The 21,114-nt window shown below is 39.7% G+C and overlaps 1 protein-coding gene and 1 long non-coding RNA gene across 2 annotated transcripts; one reads left to right on the forward strand and one right to left on the reverse strand.

The window, feature by feature from the left end:
• Nucleotides 1–932: 932 nt before the first annotated feature.
• On the reverse strand, nt 933–19,154 carry LOC139973335 (uncharacterized). The gene is made up of 3 exons (XR_011795186.1): nt 18,950–19,154; nt 7,134–7,231; nt 933–1,677 (listed from the first exon to the last, which is right to left on the reverse strand). It is a non-coding gene; the product is annotated as an uncharacterized lncRNA (long non-coding RNA).
• On the forward strand, nt 11,239–18,948 carry LOC139973334 (uncharacterized). Its single transcript, XM_071979947.1, has 4 exons — nt 11,239–11,518; nt 13,947–14,207; nt 14,801–15,671; nt 16,210–18,948. The coding sequence occupies exons 1-4, from the start codon at nt 11,471–11,473 to the stop codon at nt 16,497–16,499; spliced, it is 1,470 nt and encodes a 489-aa protein (XP_071836048.1). The 5' UTR covers nt 11,239–11,470; the 3' UTR covers nt 16,500–18,948.
• Nucleotides 19,155–21,114: the final 1,960 nt, after the last annotated feature.

The following is a 21,114-nucleotide window of genomic DNA, read 5'->3' on the forward strand; positions in this document are numbered from 1 at the left end:
CATTTACAAGGATGATATCTGTTTTGCGGCATTTGACCTACAATGAAAGACTTTCTGCTCTAAATCTCACCACACTATCCACCAGAAGACTAAGAGGAGATTTAATTGAAGCTTTTAAAATTATGAAAGGTTTCGTAAAAGCTAGCCCTCAGTTATGGTTTGAATTTAGCGACATCTCTTTTACTAGAGGCCATTCAATGAAAGCGTGCGCAAAATAATCAAAATTGAATGTGCGCAGACATTTTTTTTTCGGTCAGGGTTGTATCTGAATGGAACGCCCTTCCACAGTCTGCCATTGATGCTACCAATCAGTTCAAGGGACTTTTGGACAGACATCTGCAATGTAGGGGAGTTACAAGAGCTGAGATCTCTCTCCCTTCTTCATCCTACACTACATCTGTCTAGTGATGAGGTGTGGGATACAGGTGAATACAGTATTATCGAATTAGCGCAATCTATCGTGAAAGTATTGCGTCACTACAACAGCACTGCCATCATAATTTTTGCCTTACATCTCCTTTAGTAGATCTCCACCATAAAACTTCTTGGAAGTGGCCAATACCATCCCTCTTTATGAACATATACTTAATTGTTTCAAACATTTTTTTTTCTCAAAGATACCTTTTTCCTCGACACCCTTATTACGAAGCTTATTATGAGCTTATTATTAAATTTAAAATTTGCCAGAAGTATCTAACAACGAGAATAAATTATTCTCCATACCATTTCATTTCCCCGGCCGCTATCATTGCCCGCCGATCAAACCAGCATATGTTGTATTAGCCCCCCCCCCCCCCCGTCCTATAATGCCTGTACGTGTCAATAACTTACATGTATAAATAATTCAATGTCGCCGTAAATACGTGGCCAGATAAAGGTATTTATATATAGAGAGAGAGCTCTCTTGTATATATCAGTGCAATATTGGTTGCGCACACCATGCATCATTTACTTTTGGCCACAGTATTATGTCAGATGCGAGTGTAGCATTCGGCTATTAGTGTATCTTTGTAAAATATGTGTATAAATAGTAGGCCAATAGACTTCAACGATGTGGTACGGTGTTGAAGATAGCTTAGTGTTAATTGATGTGTGTCTATCGAAGCTCAAAGCTCACAAAGCATCTGTGTCTGTCTTTCTCGTGCCCGTAGTTTCCTGATTGTGCACTCCAGGCATGGATATAATTACTGTACTGTACTTTATCAAATGGCCCGAAGTAGAGTTTAGATCTTGTGACGTAACGCTTGATGTTCAGATAAAGATACATAGATGAAATTATTTTGCGCCCAGAGTGTGTCACGTGTGCAATAATACGTCACAAAAGTCTTGCTTCAAAGATCGACAATTGGTACTGACTCTATGAGAAATAGCTACAAACTGCTAGTAATGACGCCATTCCGAAATAGAGGTCGCTATTTTACTTTGACGTACACATCTCTACAAATGGACAAGGGTATTTGAAGAGATCTGCTCGTATCGGTGTAGAGCAATACTCTACACCGATACGAGCACCACGAAGTATGGTACACTTCTCTGGTAATGGACACAATAGCATGCGAGACGATTAGGGCATCACCCATCACTTGTCTTCTCTTTCCAACTCCCTCCACCATAAAAGTGCACAAGCACACTCAAATATTTATTGATGCTTCGATGCTTTCCGTAGTTCCTTATAAGCTGCAAAAAACAAAAAACAAATCTCAATGGTACACACTGTTGATCAGTTTAAAGTAGATATTGTTTTCTTGATGTGCGTTATAAAATTCACCCTCATAAGTTCTACCTTTGTTTAATAACAGGACTTATTAAGCAGTTAAATAATATTTGAGCATAATCATTCGAACCATACAACGAGTAAGGTTTGGTATGCCAGTAATAGACCTATATACATTAATATTTATTGAAGAGTATTCGATTAAACGCACACAAACATGTCGAGAGTGGGAACTATTTGTGCACAAATTCACGAACCTCATGCGTGGCTCTATTAGCACTTTCCACAATATGTTTGCTTGATGAACACTCCATGCACTCCAAGATCACCTACCTACACATATTCGCTGGTTATACGCCAACTAAAACGAATTTTTAACTAGCGTCCCCAATTGCTTTGAACTCATCGAAAGGATTCGGCGCTATTGTTATAATGTGTCATTGAACGACAACAATAAGTTCGTAATACTATTCACAGGAGCAAGATACATTATGGTATTAAAATAGCCAGGATGTTTGAGGATAGGCACAGATGGGGTGGTGAGGGGTCGCTTGGTAGCTAAGAAGTCCCCTTACCCGAAAATGGAGTCCTATCATTTACTAAGCCTTGGGGCGAATGACATTGGTAAGAGTGGGTTGAGGTAAAGGGAAATGGGAAAGAGGGGATGGGAGAGGGGGGAGGGGGAAGGAACTTAATTCCTCGGTAACCTGGTTATACGAAACTGAAACGACCTCACTTTCATACCTGTCTGCATGCCCTAAAAATCGCGAGTTCCTGCTTGCGGGAAGATCACATATACATACATACATACATACATACATACATACATACATACATACATACATACATACATACATACATACATACATACAAATGCGTGTTTGGTACATTGCTTTACTTCGAATTGCAAGATGGCCAAGCGCAGTACGCCCATAACAATGACGAAAAAATCATAATAAACATATTTGAAAGATAACATGTTTTGATACTTTCAAAGCCATACACTGATGATGACGCGAGAGAGTATGCATAAGGTGAGTATATAACAGCTTCCGTGGCGTGAAAGAACATCCCAGAGCAGTTCTCTCTTCAGCAGACGAACCCCGATGGACTTATTATAACCCCGGCCGAAATTACTCACCCTCCATGCTGCCATGAAGTGCTGTCGTGTAATAATTAGACATAATAACAAGATGACGGCTTATTGGTCGCATTTATATCGTTATATAAATCAGAGAGGCCATACTCTTGTGTAATTCAGTCACGTGATGGAAGTATATACATACACGCATAATGGGTATCATAAGCACGCAGTTTCTATAATATTGGTCTGTTTATGACCTGAACTTTGTCTCCACTTATGCAACGAGTGTTGATTCTTGTAATGCACATATTAACTTTAACAACTTATTTATTTGTTTTACAAAATAGTTCAAGATATTATGCCAATATATATATATATAATGATATGTATGCGAATATAATAACAGGTGTCATACGTTTCACATCACAACAGACAGACAGAATTCATCACGTGTGTATAGCTCGTGAGTGTGACAGTATACATGCATGCATATATACAAAATGCAGCACTCTTAATACACGCGGGAAAATATGCATGTCGCGTGACATTGGCAGAGACACAGAAGTAATGCATATCCACCCACCTCCACTCCACTCCCCCACCACACCCTTACCTTCTCTAATAGTTGCTTTACATACCGTATTTTATATACCCCGTTCCATGTGTGGTAACATTATAAACAGTCGGCTACTTTTCTAAACCAAACTGATCAATGATCGCAATTATTTATAGCGCACGATATTCTTTGACGGGATCGGGGAGGGGATTAGAGGGGTGGAGAGGTGGGGGAGGGGGCAAGCTCATCTGGCTTGAATATAGTTGGTCTCCGGATAGATATGAAGTACGGTACTCTATATCGGGTCAATTTATTAGAAATGGCTATCTTAACTATAGTTCAATCTGTACACTATATCCATGCATGGAATAGGTATAGGTTGTGGTTGCCTACCGTTCCCTCTCTTCCACCCCTCACCCAAATTATGCGACAATAGTGTAACATTAGTAGTTCCTATATTATGTATAACAGGCGGGGATCCAGGGAGGGGACGTTAGGATGCATTCACCCCAGTGGCGTAGCTAGGATTTTTTGAGTGGGGGGCCATGGGGGGCTGTTCTTTCTAGTGGGGGGGCCGGAGGTTACTATCTAAGCGGAGCGCCACCATGGTTGGCGCGGAGCGTACAGAGAAAATTTGAGATTTTCAGCACCCCCAGATCGCAGGAGATGGCACCTGTGAGGCAAAATAGCAACCAAAAAAGATGTGCAACTTTGGTGACAGAAATGCAAAAAAAGTTTTTTCTCTTTCATGCTGACTGGCCTTGCCAACTCAACCAGACTTTTAACTTGAGGGAAGTTGGCATCATTTGCAGGAATTTCAGAATTCCCAATATTTTATATCTCTACCAGTAGTGGAAAATCCTGTTTCGACAGTTTCGTGGCCATAAAAAAGTTGTTTTGTGGAATATTCAATGACATATATTCATTTGACTCGAGGCAATATATGAATACCTGCATGGGCGGCGATCTGTTTCAAATATTAAGGGGGGGGGGGACATCTGCTTGGATGCAGGCGAATTACTGTCAAAGCGGAGCGCCACCATTGGTTGGCGCGCAGCGTACAACAAAATTTCTGGTTTTGATAGCCCCCCAGATGACCGGAAATGGCACTTCTCGGGCTTGAAAATGACCAACCAGATGTACACTTTTGCCTGAGAACCAAGTTTTTCCTATTAGTTTTTTTTTTTCATTCATAACCTTTTGTCAAGATTGTCACCAGTCACACATCATGTTCGACCTCATTGCATTTGTAGGTAATTCTACGTAACGCCCCACAATACCCGTCAGCCCCACTTTTCAAGGTTTTAAGCCCATTATTTGTTCAGAATTTGAATAATAAATTCACTTCAAAACATACCCATAATGTTGCACTAAATTTCATCTATGGAAAACCAATATAGAAAACCCCCCTCAACCACTAACAGACCGGTCAAAATTGTACGAGTATAGAGGGAAGTATACTATGATGAAGAATGTTGGTCAAGGAATTTTCGAAATTTCAGACACAGTTAAATTATTGGTGTACAAATATTAAAACCTCTTATAACGGCTACTATAAAACTTCGATATCATAGAAAATACCAAAAAAAATATGCAATATGCTCGAGGGGGAGGGCGGTCTCCACCCCTTCACCCCCCCCCTCTTGGCTACGCACCTGCGGTTAGAAATCTTGTAGGAAACAGGCCAAATGGAAACCCAGTGAACCCATATCGATGTGGATCCTATGTATGATTGTACGTACTTACACTCATACACAAGATGCAAACCAAATTTCATTACGGATGCGCTCCGTCTAGCTATTCATTTCGAGAAAAAAAAAGTAAAAACCACTTTCGGTCATATATAGATACAAATTGTGACACGGTTAGACAGGCGCTTTGCGAGGAATTTGCCAAGGGAGGGGCTAAGCTTGTACCCAGACTTTCTAAGCGTAGCGCCACCATAAGTTGGCGCGAAGCGCAAAAGAAAATTTTGGCCGAAAATGCCTCCCAGATCGCTGGAAATTGCACTTCCTAGGCCTTGTTAGTTGTATCTAAGCATTTTCTATTTTGAAATTACTAGCGATATCATAAAAAAAATACAAAACATATGCTTAAAAAAAACTATGCCACCAAATATTGGGGGGGATATTAGATACTATATCCCCCACCTGAAATATTGGGGGACATGTCCCCCCCCCGCCCCCCCCCCAATGATCGCCACCCATGAATACCTGATACCTCGGCTCAGAACAAACGGAGCCAATCTTTTGATAGATTGTTGCGCTAGGTGGAAGCACTGAACATATTTTCAGCAGATATCGCTATCACGCAGCACAACAAGGTTCGTGGTGTATGGTCGCAATCGTCGCATCGACCATTGCCATGCCATGCTGTGTGACCATTCTCATGATTACTACAGATATTGTATTATTCTTATTCTGCCAGATGCAGACGAGAAAATTGTGTAACTCTATTTCCCAAATTATTGAACAAAAAATATAAGCGAATCGCACTGATGAGTGTTTTTTTTTTTACCCCATTCCCAGTGGGGGGCCAGTGGGGGGGCCAGCCGATTTCATGGGGGGCCTCGGCCCCCCAGGCCCCCCGTAGCTACGCCACTGATTCACCCCCCCCCCCCCCACCCCACCTTTTCCACCATTATACTCATTAGTAAAGTAATCAGTAGAACCCTGCTAATTGTATATTTCACATCTACACTTTGATGTGTTTCTATGAGAACACCCCCAGGGCCCCCTACATGGTAGTCGGTCTCAACGACCACAGAGCCCCACCCTCTTCCTTTTTTTAACTTCTGGGTTCGCCCCTATTTACATCTATACCACCCTGTTCACATCCGCCCTGTTTACAAACATCAGGATGTCTTGTTCAATACATGCACTGAAAGTTATAGACATAAAAACCCATGTAATATATCATAATAAAAGATAAGCAGTCTTATAAATTACACGTTTATCTGTTTTATGGGTCTCTGCTGACTGAAAACTGACATATAAATGATAATGACAATAAATAAAATAACTATAGGCATTGAATCCTGTTGGTTTACTGCAAATATAAATACATATCTATGGCATATCATAAGTGAAGATATTTTATACAGATATTCTGATTACAGCAACCTATAGCCAAAATACAGAATACAGATTGCAACCTATAGCCAAAATCTAGTATCAAGATTGCAACATATGGCCAAAAATGAAGTATAAAGATTGCAACCTATAGCCAAAATATAGAGTAAAGATTGCAACCTATAGCCAAAATAAAGTATATAAAGATTGCAACCCATAGCCAAAATATAGCAAAAGATTGCAATCTATACCCAAAATGTATAGTATAAAGAATGCAACCTATAGCCAAAAATATAGAGTACAGATTGCAACCTATAGCCGAAATATAGTATAAAGATTGCGACAATTTGGAGGGGTGGGGTGCGCGATGGGAGGGGACGGGTGGGAGTTTGCGTGATCTCTTCTAACACACCCGCGGTTGTGCAGTAAACTATACATGAGCCACATAAATATGTCCATATATAAATATGTTAGAACATTAGTACGAGATTAATACGAATGTTTCCTATGCGTCGGCTGTTTTTCAAGCTATACAATCAATTAAATTTGCTGCATCATGGGAGCAATATGGTCTCTGGAGCCTTTACGTGCGGTGCCATGCAGGCTATTAGACGTTTCGGGTACGTTCAAATTGTTGGTAGGGAGAAAAAATAGAATCATTTAAAGTTCGTAACCTATCTTTTATCATAACTCATATAAGCGTCTCACATGACTATTGTAGGTGCTGGTTGGCTTTGGTTCTATAACTCTCTTACACCTGGTGCACTTCTGGCAGGGTTTTCTTGCCAAGTCTGGTCGGGATATTCCTGCAATGCATCAAAATAATAGCTGGCTGGTTACACTTTGTACTGAGTGCAGTATGTTCTAAGTTTGGCTGGAGCCAAGTACTGTACAAATTATGTATTGGCTGCGAAGCGAGTGTCAGGTATGGCATGTAATAACTCTCCCTTTTCGCCTCTCACGGTAGCCTACAATACAGGGCCACTGAAACTAGTTGAGGGGAGGGCCCGAGGGGAGGGAATGACCCCAATAACTCACCGTTTGGTCTGGCATAGTGAGACCACAAGTGGCAATTTTAACACCACTTATTGTTGTCCTAAATACTGCTACCTCTCTCGCCCCATATCAAGTCGGATATGAAACATTATCGGAAAGCATAGGCCTTTCCTCACCACAACTCCTCCACTCCCAACACACCTCCCAGCTGCCCGCACACACCTCTTACCCGCCCCCTTGATCCTTCCTCCTATCCACTCTCTTTACACCATGCAGCTAGGAGTTTTGTAAAGCTGGACCTAAGGTGTATGATGCAATAGCAAACTTGTGCAAGACGCTACCAAAGTTAATACCAATCCCTCTCTCCCCTACCCCTCATGCCACCCCATCCTCCTCTTTAAGCATATACTCGATAATCGAGTTCATAACTTCTAGTACAGTTGAAACTTAAATAATTCCCCTTACATCATTTCATAATCATACCTGTTAAACCAATTGACTAGAAATGTATCTACGTGAGTCTTTAAACGAAATTATTCACATCAAATTAATTTCCTCCGAAATGATTCATTTAGGTGAGTAAATGTGTTATTTCTCGGTACCAAACACAACGAAACCACTTGTTTTCACGATTATCCGAATAACGGCCAAGTTGATGAACCTCACGTAGCCATGATAAAAACCCTCTGATATGATACTCGCCATGACTTTGAGACCATGTCACGCTTAGGATGAATGTCAACTTGCACTTCCTTGACAAGGCCACAGACGTGCCCCTCACTATCATACAATGGGATTGCAACAACAGACACAACCCACGTTTCACGGGGGATGTTATTCATATCATATGCGGGTTTACTTCCGACCAGTGTGTAGCAATAACTGCAAAGAGATAAGCACCTTACGGAAATGGACACGAGCCATCACTTAGAAAGACAGTAAGTAAAGAAATAAACGTAAAATATGGCACAAAATTAATATCTTATTAGTATTTTTTCAGACACTTGTCACCCAAATAAACAAAATGCAATGAAAAGTTCTCAAGAAAGTAATTTCTGTAGTATTCACCATAGATTGATAGGTCACAATGTTGTGAACCATGGGATTTAGAGTGCATGACCCATGCCATGCATGGTTCACCCTCAGAGAGGTACGTTATCCCGAAGGAATGAGGTGGCGGTGGTGTTGGCTACGTGTGGGGATTTACTTAGTCAATATGACTGCACGTATCCCTATCTAATTTTGTCCACTATCCGCGTAAAAGGAAACATTCCGTATCTCACCACAGCAATTATGAGAAATTCCTTTAATATAAATATATATAAGTAACTATAGTTCAGTGAGTAAAAATTCCATATCATATATTATGACTATGTTAAGAAGGTACAAATTTATGAAGTCGAAACTATTAATTTCCCCTTCGATGTGCTATCGAGCCATACAGCTGACAAGCGGACAGAACTCGTGCAATATACTGCACTGATGATTTGTGACTTCGGCCCATACAAGCACGTCACTGAATCATAGCTTTTCAAGGCTTCCGTATTGTTTTCATTTTGGTGCATGGTTTCGTTTCGTTTCGTTTATTCCAGTATAAATTGCATAAAATACAGTTCATAAATAGGAAAATGGTGAGTATAATAATTAAAATAAATTAAATAAATAAATAAAATGTTATGTGCCTTCATAAAATGTATAAAAATTATGAAAACAGTAACCCAATTAGAGAATAAAAAAATTGTGGAAACTATACAAATTACATCAAATCAAGTCATTTAAAGTGTCATGTTGAATAAAAATAGATGCTCTGTATACAAACGAGTTTCTGAAAACTTGCACTCTATATTCTGGTGTCAGGCTAGACAGCAACAGTAGCTAATCCTGTGCGTTTTGTTCGAAGGATTAGCCTTCTATTTCAAGAATGATTATCAAATACCAACATAAAACTTGATCACCTCTCAAGGTCTGAATAATGAGTAAATTTCAGGCACTGCTCTAAGCTCATACTTCAAAGTAATAACGTTGGCTAATGGCTATAGTGTGTAGATAATCAGGACTAGCCGGACTGGAGCACTTGGGCCGAGACACTCCCCTACCCTCTTTCGCAGGACAATTGACACCCTCATCTCTGCCTCCATCGTGAGTATATAAAACAACATCACCCTCCATAATTGTTGGTGCCTCTCCAACTTAAGGTTCCTGGCTATACGGTTCTATAGATAATGTTTTAGCCAAATGACGAAGGATTTCACTTGGGTTTTTCAGATACAGACAAGAACCGATGTATTTTAACGAGTGCCCATGAAACGTGGGCGTAGTATGGGCGGATGGGACTGATCTGGCTTTTACGTAGCTATTCTATAGGCCCAAGTGAAATGAACAAGAAGAATTGGAAGGTTTAGTCTGTTGTGGGGGGGGGGGGGCTTGGTGGATTGGACAAATCGCAATTGCATGTAATTGTCGTCCTAGGCTAGGCGGGAGGAATGGTGCAACTCTTTCTCGATCGATGCAAAATAAAATCCGCTACTGAGCGTTTTGTACCCCGACTGGAGTTGGAGGGGGGGGGGGTATAAAGAAGTTCCGTGACTCGATCCTCCCCCCCCAATTTGTCCACGTCACTGATCAATCTACAAGGAATGGTGACTTTATCTATAAGTTCAGGAGGTGGCCACGATTTAGTCCTATCTGAGGGTCATGGTGATATTAATCGGTGGCCCGCAACACTTGTACTGATATGAAGACAGTTTAAGTTCAATTGCCGGCATTTTGGATATTCTGCCTTGCGTGGCCTTATCGATAAGATTAAAGAACCCGTACCTTGTGAGGAAATGCCCTCAGTAGTATATCACTTTTATCATCGCCCATGTTGACATAAATTTATAGCCAATATGAACAATGAATACATCTAGGAGAAATTTCGGAGTGTGCGGTACCGCGTTAAATTATATGGTTAAGAAAGCCTATAGGCTGCAGAAAATTTAACATTTGATCGGCCGAAATGTATCCACCTGTGATCTCTGTATAGGCTCAGTATACAAACAGCAGAAACGCCACTTTTAAAAGACCCAATTTCGCTGCTTGGCCGGTGATCCAATCTTCACGGTATGATATATATGCATTGTCGCCGGAGATCCTGCAGTATTCCTCGAAAGAGGGGACCAGGGAGGCAAGAATTGATAGACACCAATCGTATAGGCCTTCGCTACCGAAATGGCGATGCAAATATCGGTAAAATAAAAGGATCGACGGCGCGTTAAGTATATGCACTTAAGATTTGCAAAGGTGTGTTTAAAAAGAGTCTTGATTCTGAAAAACTTAACGGAAAACAATATTGACAATTTTCAAATTCTGGAATTTGCGGTAGGGAATGCACAGATGATCCATTCTGTCGTCCGAATCCCCCTTCCCCCTCCCCTCCCTCCCCTCCCCTCCCCCTCGTCTCCCACATATTGAACCCAGTTTTCAGTCAACTACAAGGAATTGTTTAGAACTTTTCAATGTTTTCACTCCGCACCACATTTTATTTGCAAGGAAGTATTCGTTCGAAAGCTTTAAAACACCCGAATAATTTATATTGTAACCCCGGCTTAGGGGATTCCTCGGTTTCCGTAAATCAGCTGCTGTATGCATGCTTGTTTCGCAAACGTTCATTCATGGAACAGGCCGCTGCTGCGTGATCAGTCCGTTGTCAGTCTTCTCTGATTGGTTGAAAATTATTCGTCAATGCTCTGATTAGTCGAACCTCTGACAACACCCCCAACTGACCTTTCTCACGCGGAGCGCGCGTTGTTTTGGTCTTGAATCACCTGAAACGCCCTAAGCATGATCAAAACATATGATTGTGAAAGAGACTATCCGAGATAGGAAATATCGATGCACGTACAGTATACTGTTTACTGGTAGTAGGCCCTAGTACTAAAACTGTACATGACGATATATCGAGATTGGTAACACAAAAGGAACGACGTTATTACATCGAACTATTTTACATGAGGAATCTATTGGGATTTAGTTAACATATTCCTTGTTCGTATATAGGCAATTCTAATATGGAATGTTTTCCTCCGTCTCCGCCATCAAGTCCTCCGTCGCAGTTGGTAAGTTGGAGTTTTGTTTTGCTTTTGCTCGTTACGATTAAGAATTAAGAGACTATTGCCATTGTTATGTTGTTTTAAATTTAATATTTATTTAAATTACATTTCACGAAAGTCTATCGTAACCGATTTTTTTTTTTGCGTTCCGTCACAAGCAAGAACTTAGGCATAAATGAACCTTATAAGATATTGTGCCACAGCTAGGCCTAGGCCATAGCTGGGCAAAGTTCTGATGACTATTTTGACGGGCTTAATTTTTGTTCGTGTATAGTTCAGCACAGCCCTGACTCCTCGAGGCCAAGGAATCCAAACAGTAACACTTACGCTTACTTAGCAGGCAACAACCGAATGGTTTCCCTAATTCAAATACAATTTCCATGACACCTAAACTTATACGTGATACTGCTGATACTAGGCAGAGGCACCGCGTAACTTCTGCTTCCAGTTCTAGTATACTCTCCATGGCCCAGGGCCTAGGCCCTAGTTCTAACTTAGGCCTAGGCTAGCCTAGACTTAACCTAATCTTAACTTAACTTAATCAGTAGGCCCTACCAATAGTTTACTTATGTTTTATCATAGCTTACTTTAGTCAAAGTCTAGCCGTTTTTAAGGGTCAAAATAAACTTTACCTAGCCAAGCCGGGACCAAAGCTAACATCGGGCTGAATTTGTTCTGACTTGCTGTTTCAGCAAGTTGAGCCTGGTGTTAGGCATAGGGTCAAGGTTTTTCTTACAACCCGAAATATTGTGGAACTGTGAGTGTGACCCCGACAGTAGGCCAAAGTCCTAGCCTAGGCCCAATCGTGTTTGCAAACATAATTCATTTTATCTTCGAATTGATCCTCCTGCCATTCATCAGTATGGCTTCCATTTACTGATTTCAAATTGCTGTCAACATTTTCCGGTAATAGGCTATGCTAAAATCACTTTGTTATCGAAACAGACAATGATTTAAGCTAGTTATAGAAGTATTATTTATAAATTGAAGGCCTAAGTTGTAAGTAATCAGGATTTTTATTTGTTTGTTTCATTTTGCAATGTCTTGCTACGGATTACTGAGTAGCTGTTAATAGAAAAGTTGGGTTGAAATCACAAGTCAGTTGTTCCTCGTTTATGTTATACTTACTATCAAGGGAAAGAAAACGATTTTTGAATGATTACACATTTCATATAGCCTAGGAGTACTACACTACAGGCTAGATATGCCTAAATTAGTAAATAAAAGTGTAACCCTTCTAGTTCTAATTTGACTTTTAAACTTTTTATTGGTTCAGAGAGAAACAGTAGAACCAACTTTGATGAGATTGTGTGTTCTTCGTAACATGTATACGGTTCAATGTCCTTCCAAATCATCGTAATTCGTCATGACTACAAACATCGTGATTTTGGTACTGATAGCGATATACTATGAGTATGACTAGCAGTCACACTAGTGAACACACGTGCTGTGCATGTCTAATTAACATAACAATTCGCAGGGGTTTGACCGTTGCTTTCTTTTGTTTTGATGATTACCATAACAGTCGTTAGCTCTATTGAGGGGTGGAGTTTATCATCAAATCCAACCACTGCGCGAAAACTACAAAGGTCATGCACATTTTTTTTTGTATTGTATCACGATCGGAGTTTGTCATGAAAGAGACCTTGTAGTAACAAATTCGTTCAAAGTTAATGACCTGATAAACTGCGTCGATAGTAAACACACACCAAGAAGAAAACAATCGGCTAGGATGTGATCGATTACGAAAGGAGGCATGCTGCACCCTCCATAGGGCATGCTGGGGGAGTGTCCTGTGTGCATTGTTGCTACTGTTACGAAACAACATACCATTTGTTCCATTCATGATAACCATCACGTTTGCACAAGCTGACCTTCCTTTAACTTTGAGGGCGGGAACTTATTTTAGTTTTACTGACATTATAGGTTTATATCACGTTCAAATTCTGATAAGCATGCGTAAGAAAAGAGGTTTATTTATCTTTTGTTGATATACTTTCTTGGCGTAGATTTATCTTCTGTTGTCATGTGCAACTTGCTATTTTCTAAGACTGTATGCAACCTTTGTAGTTAACTGCATAATTATTACACAAGAGGACAAGTATGTTTTCTAAATCTGTTTTGGTGAACAAGGGAAATGTGATTATTTGTCAGCAAGAATTTTTTTGCATAATCAAATTTTGGCATCACTTACTAAAATGTCCCATAAGTTAAATTAATGCCCCGTCTTAGGGAAAGGGAGAAAAGTTAAGAGCTGGGCGGGCCGGGGGGAACTTGAAGGGCTGGGTAAAAAGATGTACACTTTTCAGTTTGATAGTCCCAAGAGTTTTGATTCTCTGCAAATAAAATGTCAATGCCATTAATAAATAATTTGATGATGGTTTAGCATATGCATAAATTTCTTTTTTCCTTTTTTTCCCCTTTCTTCTTGAAGGATTCTACTCATTTCAAGCCCACAAAAGAAACAATGAATGTTGCCAGATCTGATTTTGATGCTATTCAGACGTTGCTCTCCATGAGGAGAATGTCACCCCCAGTCTCTGAGGACTCATGTAGCAGCATGGAGAATTCAGAAGATGAAAGACGCCGGATACCGGTGGTGCAGGCCCTTCGTGTCCCCCCATTGGTCGAATCAATGTCCGGGTTGGTCGTCAAGCCAACCTTGAAACAAATTTATCCTGAACAGCATTCAGTGGTGAGTACTGTCTTGAGCATTGTATCATGGAACTAGTGGTCCTCAAGTGGTCGACAAATTTACGTGGTTATATTTGTTGTTTTTGTCATCAATATTTCAATTTGATCAAAGTACTTAAAACTTTTAGCTTCCTTGCAAAGCTGAGCCACAACCTAAATGATATGAAACTTGCCTTTCTTGACATTTGTTTCAATTGTTTAAATCATTTGAAAAGTTAACTTTGGATTTTACTAGGTGTGTCTTCTAGGGTTAAATTTTGTTCTGTGCGACATTTGCCATTAGTGTTTAAATTGGACATGAAAAGAGGCTTTATTGAAAATAGATTCTTTCTGCTGTCAGTTTGCTCAAAACAAATCTATTGGGAAAAAAAAACATTTTTTCACCTTAATTACCTCGTATAAGTTTTTAGAGAAAATTGTGTCAATGCCACAACATGCACATTGGTTGATTGAGGGCACTTGTTGTTTGCTTTAGGTAAAGTGTGACATCATGGTGAGATTTATACATCTTGATGTCAGGATTTTTGGGGTCTTACATGATCAGCTATTCAGATAGTTCAAGTTGTATTTTGTTCCTCTTCTTGAACTCCACAGGACATCATGACGCCTCCCATGACTCCACCACACAGTAAGGTTGCAATGTCTGATGTCATTCCTCAAGTCTCCATGTGTCAAGCTTCTCAGCCTTCCAGTCACACCACCTCTGTCCTGGTTCACACTAACTCCCTACTGATGACCCAGAGGCAGGCAGCTTGTAGCGTCGTCTGCGCTACGCCAAGCATTATGAGCAGTAGGGTATCACCGACTGCCTCCTCAGATCAAAATAAAGCACAGGTGATAGTCAGAACTTCATATGATAAACCTGCAACAAGAGAACAAACTGGTAGCCTTGAAACCTCACATGCACAACAACAGCAACATCACCAGCTGGAACAAATCCCAATGGAGGCGAGTGCCCCGACAGCAACACCACCACCACCACCAATTGTGCAACAACACGGAGTTCAGGCAGTGCTGTTAAGTAGTGGTGCTCAGACACAGGGACAATGCACAAGTACAAATATGCCATACAGAACTCAGACGTTTGTGCAAGTCTCGCAAGCAAATGCTGTTAAAACGTCACAACCTATGTCTTTCGTCAGCCATAACGTTCAGCTGGGCCAGTCCCACCCGACGGAAGACGGCTCTCTTAAGACTGTCCTCATGGCAATGCCACTTCACACAAATTTAATTCTGGTCGGGTCAGTTCCGACGAGCAAGACTGAGAGCTCGACAGGACAAAAGTTGATCCCACTCGCTCCTGCCCCTGCACCGAACACCCCTGCGGCAGCCATCTTGAACAGGCAGCAAGCAGTAGCTCAGATGGAGTTCTCCCGAAGGAGAAATCACGTCTGCCATTACGAAGGATGCAACAAGACCTACTTCAAAAGTTCACATCTCAAGGCCCACATCAGAACCCATACAGGTGAGTTTACTTTGAATGTCAAAGGTCACAGACCACTGAAGGTCCTTGATTGTTCAAAGGTCAATCTTATTTATTCCACTCATGTACAATAATGTTCGGTATGCAAAATGCTTGTCAAAGATTGATTTTGAAAATGGATGAAAAATGTTTGCAAAGGAATTTGAATGTTAAAGTAAGTTGAATTATGAATTTCCATGAGAATTGATTTATGAAAGATTGATAAACATTGCTTGGTTGGTAATGAATGTATTTCTTGTCACAATTTGATCACTTCCATGTTGCTGACTCCAGAATGTTCCTTGCTCTCCCATGCAAATGCCCCATGAGAGTAACATTTGGAAGGGGGGGGGTGGTGGGGATGGGGATGGGAAAGAGCAAGAGCGAAGGGGTGGTGAGGTGCTAGACCGATTGATACTTTAAGGGTGAATGATTGTTTCACTTAACATGATCTGCAGTTTGTAGATGAGTTCGGAATGGTAGAAAGCTTAGCATCAAAATAATTTAGTTTTCTAATTCTCCTCAATATTAAATTTTTCAGGTGAGAAACCTTTTCAGTGCGTCTGGCAAGGCTGTGACAAACGGTTTGCGAGGTCCGATGAGCTGTCCAGGCACAAGAGGACTCATACAGGGGAGAAGAAATTTGTGTGCCCAATGTGCGAGCGTAGGTTCATGCGCAGTGATCACCTGACGAAGCACGCCAGGCGTCACCTGTCGGTGAAGAAGGTTCCCAACTGGCAGCTCGAGGTCTCCAGGTTGTCCTCTATGGCAAAAGCTGCAGAGAACCAGAGCATGATTCCTGTCATGTTGGCCCCGTCACCTAGTAAGTGAATTTACAGGAAACATCATCAACAACAGATGACAACAAAGATATGAGGTATAACAACCCAACCAGGAAGGAGCTGCTGCTTGCTGCTGGTGATTGGGAGGAGTGAAACTCAGAGCTTCTCTGAGAAGAGAGGTGAAGGCTGCTGCACTGTTAGCTACTGATCTATGTAAAGGAGCTCATTTAATAGAGAAATCAAATAGCAGTGTATTGTATGTGGAGGTTGATAGGTAGAGTAAGAACTGGCAAGCACACTACACATTTGATTGCAACATTCTGGCCATGCATGATATAGTCATGGTAAATGACCCCTGTTATGTATAATATGTCATGTTTTCCCTACACAGTTAACAAATTGACATGTTGAGTTTGTAATACACAGGGAAACCAATGGTAGTGATATCGGCGCCGCCATAAAATGCTTAGAGTTCTTCAACCTGATATGTAGCTCTTCATCTCATTGCTGCGGTGTGTGTTATTCATGCACACTTTAAACACACATGTGTATCATTTGTGTTTATTTATTTGTTATATAATATGCAATTGTTTCATGAGACTTGCTTGGCCTAGCTTTGACAAACAATGTTTTCAAACTATCTAAAAGCCTAGCGAATTTGAGTTTTAACTAGGATAAGGTTGGTAAACGGCTTCTCAAGTTTATGTGTCACACACTACATGAAATCAGTTGAATGTGATTTTAGCCAAGCGAACGCTGTATAAACTCTGAGCATTAATGTAGTATTGTACTATATATAACATCTCTGTACTATATAAGCTATTCAGCATGTTAGTGACTCATTATCTTTAGAAGGTAGATTTTTGTAGACTTGTACTTCAGTAGTCTAGTTCTCATATGGATGTCAACTTTGCAGCAATTGTTATTAGTGCCTGTAACTACAACTGCTACTATCAAACTTGCCTTTTAACATGCAATGTTGCATTGATTATACTGTAGGCAACAACCATTCAATTTATGTTAGGTTTTTCTACTCTGTTTTCTTGCATACTACATGTTTGTGTGTGTGTGTTTTTTTTTAATCAAACTAGACACATTCTTAAGTACTTCCACAGTGCCACATTTTTTATCACAGTTATCAGTATTAATTTTTTTCACAGTCTCTCATTGTGTAATGTGGATATTACATGCATTTTCACCATTTTCATTAAAAAGGGAAATGAAAGGAAGTTGAATTCAGTTAAAGCTAAGGTATGGTTTATGTTGTAACTTGTGTGTGTCATTGGTAGAGAGCATTTACATGATAAATGCTGACAAAGCTTATAAACTTGGATGAAGTCTGCCATTTAGTGTTGACGTAACAGTAAATTGTACAGTGGTTAGTTTATTAGCAAGAACAAATGTACTCCATGTGATAAGGTTTTAAATTACATAAATAATTATATACCATGATGAATCATATAACATGATTTGGAGGGGGGAAGGGGAGGGACAAGGGGTCCAAACAATGGGATTTCAATCCCTAAAACATGCTGAAAGTGTTAAAAGTCATGTGAAGGGTGGTGGTCAACTTATACAAACAAAAATGGTCTTTTAGTTAATGCCTAAAGGGTTTCTAAGTTACTTAACTTTTTAAAGGTTCACAAAAATTATATTCCAGCATTTATAAATCAATCTCCGTATTTGTGAGGGCAAAGCCCCCTCCCCCCCCCCCAACACTGCAACATTTTTTTAAGTGCAATAACTTTTCAATGCTTTAATAGAAGGTACATGTAATTTAAATAAATTATTTTGTGGGTTGAAGGGGAGCTATAACATAGTTATTAATGTCTTTAGATACAATGTAAAGGGAAAAAGTCATAGGAGAAGTTATATTTAAATGGATAAAGTCCAACTTTTTTTCGGGGGAGGGGGGGGGGGGGTAAGGGTAAGGAAATTTTACCAAATATTATCTTTAAAAAATAATTAAACAGTATTTTTAGTTAGAAAGCTTCATTCTGTGAAAATTGAATAAATAATTTCTGTATTATTATCATGTCTCCTGTAAAAGCATTCATTGAAACTTGTGAGGCTTTGAGTCACAAGGATGGGGGGGGGGGGGTTGGGATGGTGTTTGGAAAACAATACAATGGAGGGGGGTGGGATTGGCTCAAAACTTTGTATGCCAATGAAATATTGCAATCACCCTGAGAATATATCAACAGAGAAGTGGTGTGGAACAGAGAAAAATTCCAATCTTAGTATTTATGTACTTTTTGATATCTATATATTTTTTTTTATACTGACGAGTGACGACAAATACAAAGAAAATTACCTTAAGGAGAAGAAGAGAAGAAGTTGTGTGGTTTAGAGAAGAGATAGATTAATGGTATTCTTAAAAGGTACAATTTAAGTTACACTACATGTATAGAGTTAATGTGGATGACAGCTTTTATGTGACTGAAATCGTTGGAAAGCATTTCATACTTTTTCAAATACAAAATGTGTAAAAGTACTTACATTTGCTTGTTCTCTTCTTATTTGTCTCTGAACTTTCTCAAATAAGGCCAGTCCAGATTGGAGTTTGCCTAGCTATATAGCAGAGAATTCTTATTAGTTGCATCAGCCCCCCTGCCCCTTTGGACTCCATCAATCCCTCTTGCAAAGTTTGAATACAATCTCATACTGGACGTTTGGGGGAACTTGATTATAGCTCGGATTTTCATTTTAAGCAATGACAAAAGCAACAATATGATTCATGACGGAATGGTTGAGGAATTTATGGAAATTTTTATGGCGTTTGTATGTGTGTATATGACACACTTTGGCTTGTAAAATCTATTACTGTAAAGTATTGGATGGTTGTACTGTATATCTTAGTACAAGAACGCTACTGCCTGTAAAGGAGCCGTTGGTGTATCGTATACACAGGGTAGCAAACAAGCGGCCTCCTTAACTTAAAATAAGTGTTAAAAAACACAAATACCCAAAAATTTCGGCATAACGATGTAGAATTTCGACCCGAGGGAATCAATTTTAACGAAAAGGCTGAAATTTCAAAAAGGTAGAAAGTCTGACTGAAGCCAAAGTTTATGCTAAAATAATCGAAATTTTAAGAAATCTTGATATGAGATAATCCCCGATTATGAATAACCCTCGTTTCCACGAATATAAAGAGATATTCTCATAGCTGACAATGCCATATTTATCTGAAAGATAATAACTCTTCAAAATTGAAAACCATATCTCAATTTCTTTTTCCCTAACACGAGAAATCAATATTGACTGGGAGTGAGCTGTTTGTACTGGCTTTTAAAAAACTTGGGAGTGATACGCAGTATGCGGTCTATGACGTCATCATGCAATATGTTCTTCAAAAGCTTTCCGATAATAAATTTCTCGTTGATTTATCCTTTAAATGTGATATAGTTTGAATGTTTGCCCAGCTGTCAATTTTCTCGGTATTCACAATTTCTCCCAAATACAACTTTTCTTGTATACTGTAATATTCTTTTCCCCTGTCAGTAATTGAGATACCTATTATTAAGATTAAATCAGTACATTTTCAGCGGAATTTCCGTGAAGACAGATCTGCAATTGCAAAATATCACCAAATTTCATAAAGTGCTTCGAGGATGTGTTTTTTTTTTACCTAAGTATCAAGAAACTTTCTTCATGCACCGGAATAACCCTCCCATATAATGCTTACTGTAACGTTCGGCAAGTCCTGTCATTTACAAGATTACAACGTTCCTGGTAGTGACATTGTCAACATACAGTGTCAAAAAACAACAACATAAACACATGAACGAAATGACGCTATCCGCCCTAAAATGGGGGCAGTATATAGCAATACGGATCTGCCCTACCAATAGTATCCGAAGTATCATATAGGACTATACCCACATGGAATATTAGTAAGAGAGAGGGAAAAGCCTGTCTTCATGAACCAGCCAGGGAGAGAGCTTCGCTCGTATGGCAAGCCATTTTACTTTTTATTCGATATTTGATGATATCATCAAATATTTGTTGATATCAGCAAATAATTGTTGATATCATCAAATCATTTGATGATATCATCAAATCATTGCTGATATCAACAATTATTTGGTGATATCAGCAAATAATTGTTGATATCAGCAATTCATTTGCTGATATCAGCAATTCATTTGCTGATATCACCAATTCATTTGGTGATATCACCAAATAATTGCTGATATCAATAAATAATAGCTGATATCAACAAATATTTGCTGATATCAGCAAATGAATTGGTGATATCAGCAATTGAATTGATGATATCAGCAAATCATTTGCTGATATCAACAATTCCGACATATCACTAATTAATTAGTGATATGAGGAACCGAAATGCTGATATCATGAAATGATTTGGTGATATCATTAAAAGATTTGCTGATATCAGCAATTGAATTGGCGATATGTTGGAATTGCTGATATCAACAATTCATTTGCTGATATCACCAATTCATTTGCTGATATCAGTAATTCAAGCGTATCGAACCAACGTCTACAAAAAGGAATTAGAAACGAGCGCCATCAACAGGCATTCTTTTTGGGTCTTAAGAGCGCTGTTTGGCTGGTAGCGGGCACAGAAAGGCGCCTGGTGCGCGGTTAATTTCAGCCTTGGTTATAGCGATCAACGGGAGGGGAAAGGGGACTAA

The sequence above is a fragment of the Apostichopus japonicus genome, chromosome 9 (assembly GCF_037975245.1).
Source record: "Apostichopus japonicus isolate 1M-3 chromosome 9, ASM3797524v1, whole genome shotgun sequence".
NCBI classification, from domain to species: Eukaryota; Metazoa; Echinodermata; class Holothuroidea; order Aspidochirotida; family Stichopodidae; genus Apostichopus; species Apostichopus japonicus.

What these genes read in the sequence shown, in the direction of transcription:
- LOC139973334 (XM_071979947.1), top strand. Translation starts at nt 11,471, where the DNA reads ATGGAATGTTTTCCTCCGTCTCCGCCATCAAGTCCTCCGTCGCAGTTG. An exon ending in ATCCTGAACAGCATTCAGTG is followed by an intron (nt 14,208 to 14,800) that starts GTGAGTACTGTC and finishes TGAACTCCACAG; the next exon opens with GACATCATGACGCCTCCCAT. An exon ending in CCACATCAGAACCCATACAG is followed by an intron (nt 15,672 to 16,209) that starts GTGAGTTTACTT and finishes TAAATTTTTCAG; the next exon opens with GTGAGAAACCTTTTCAGTGC.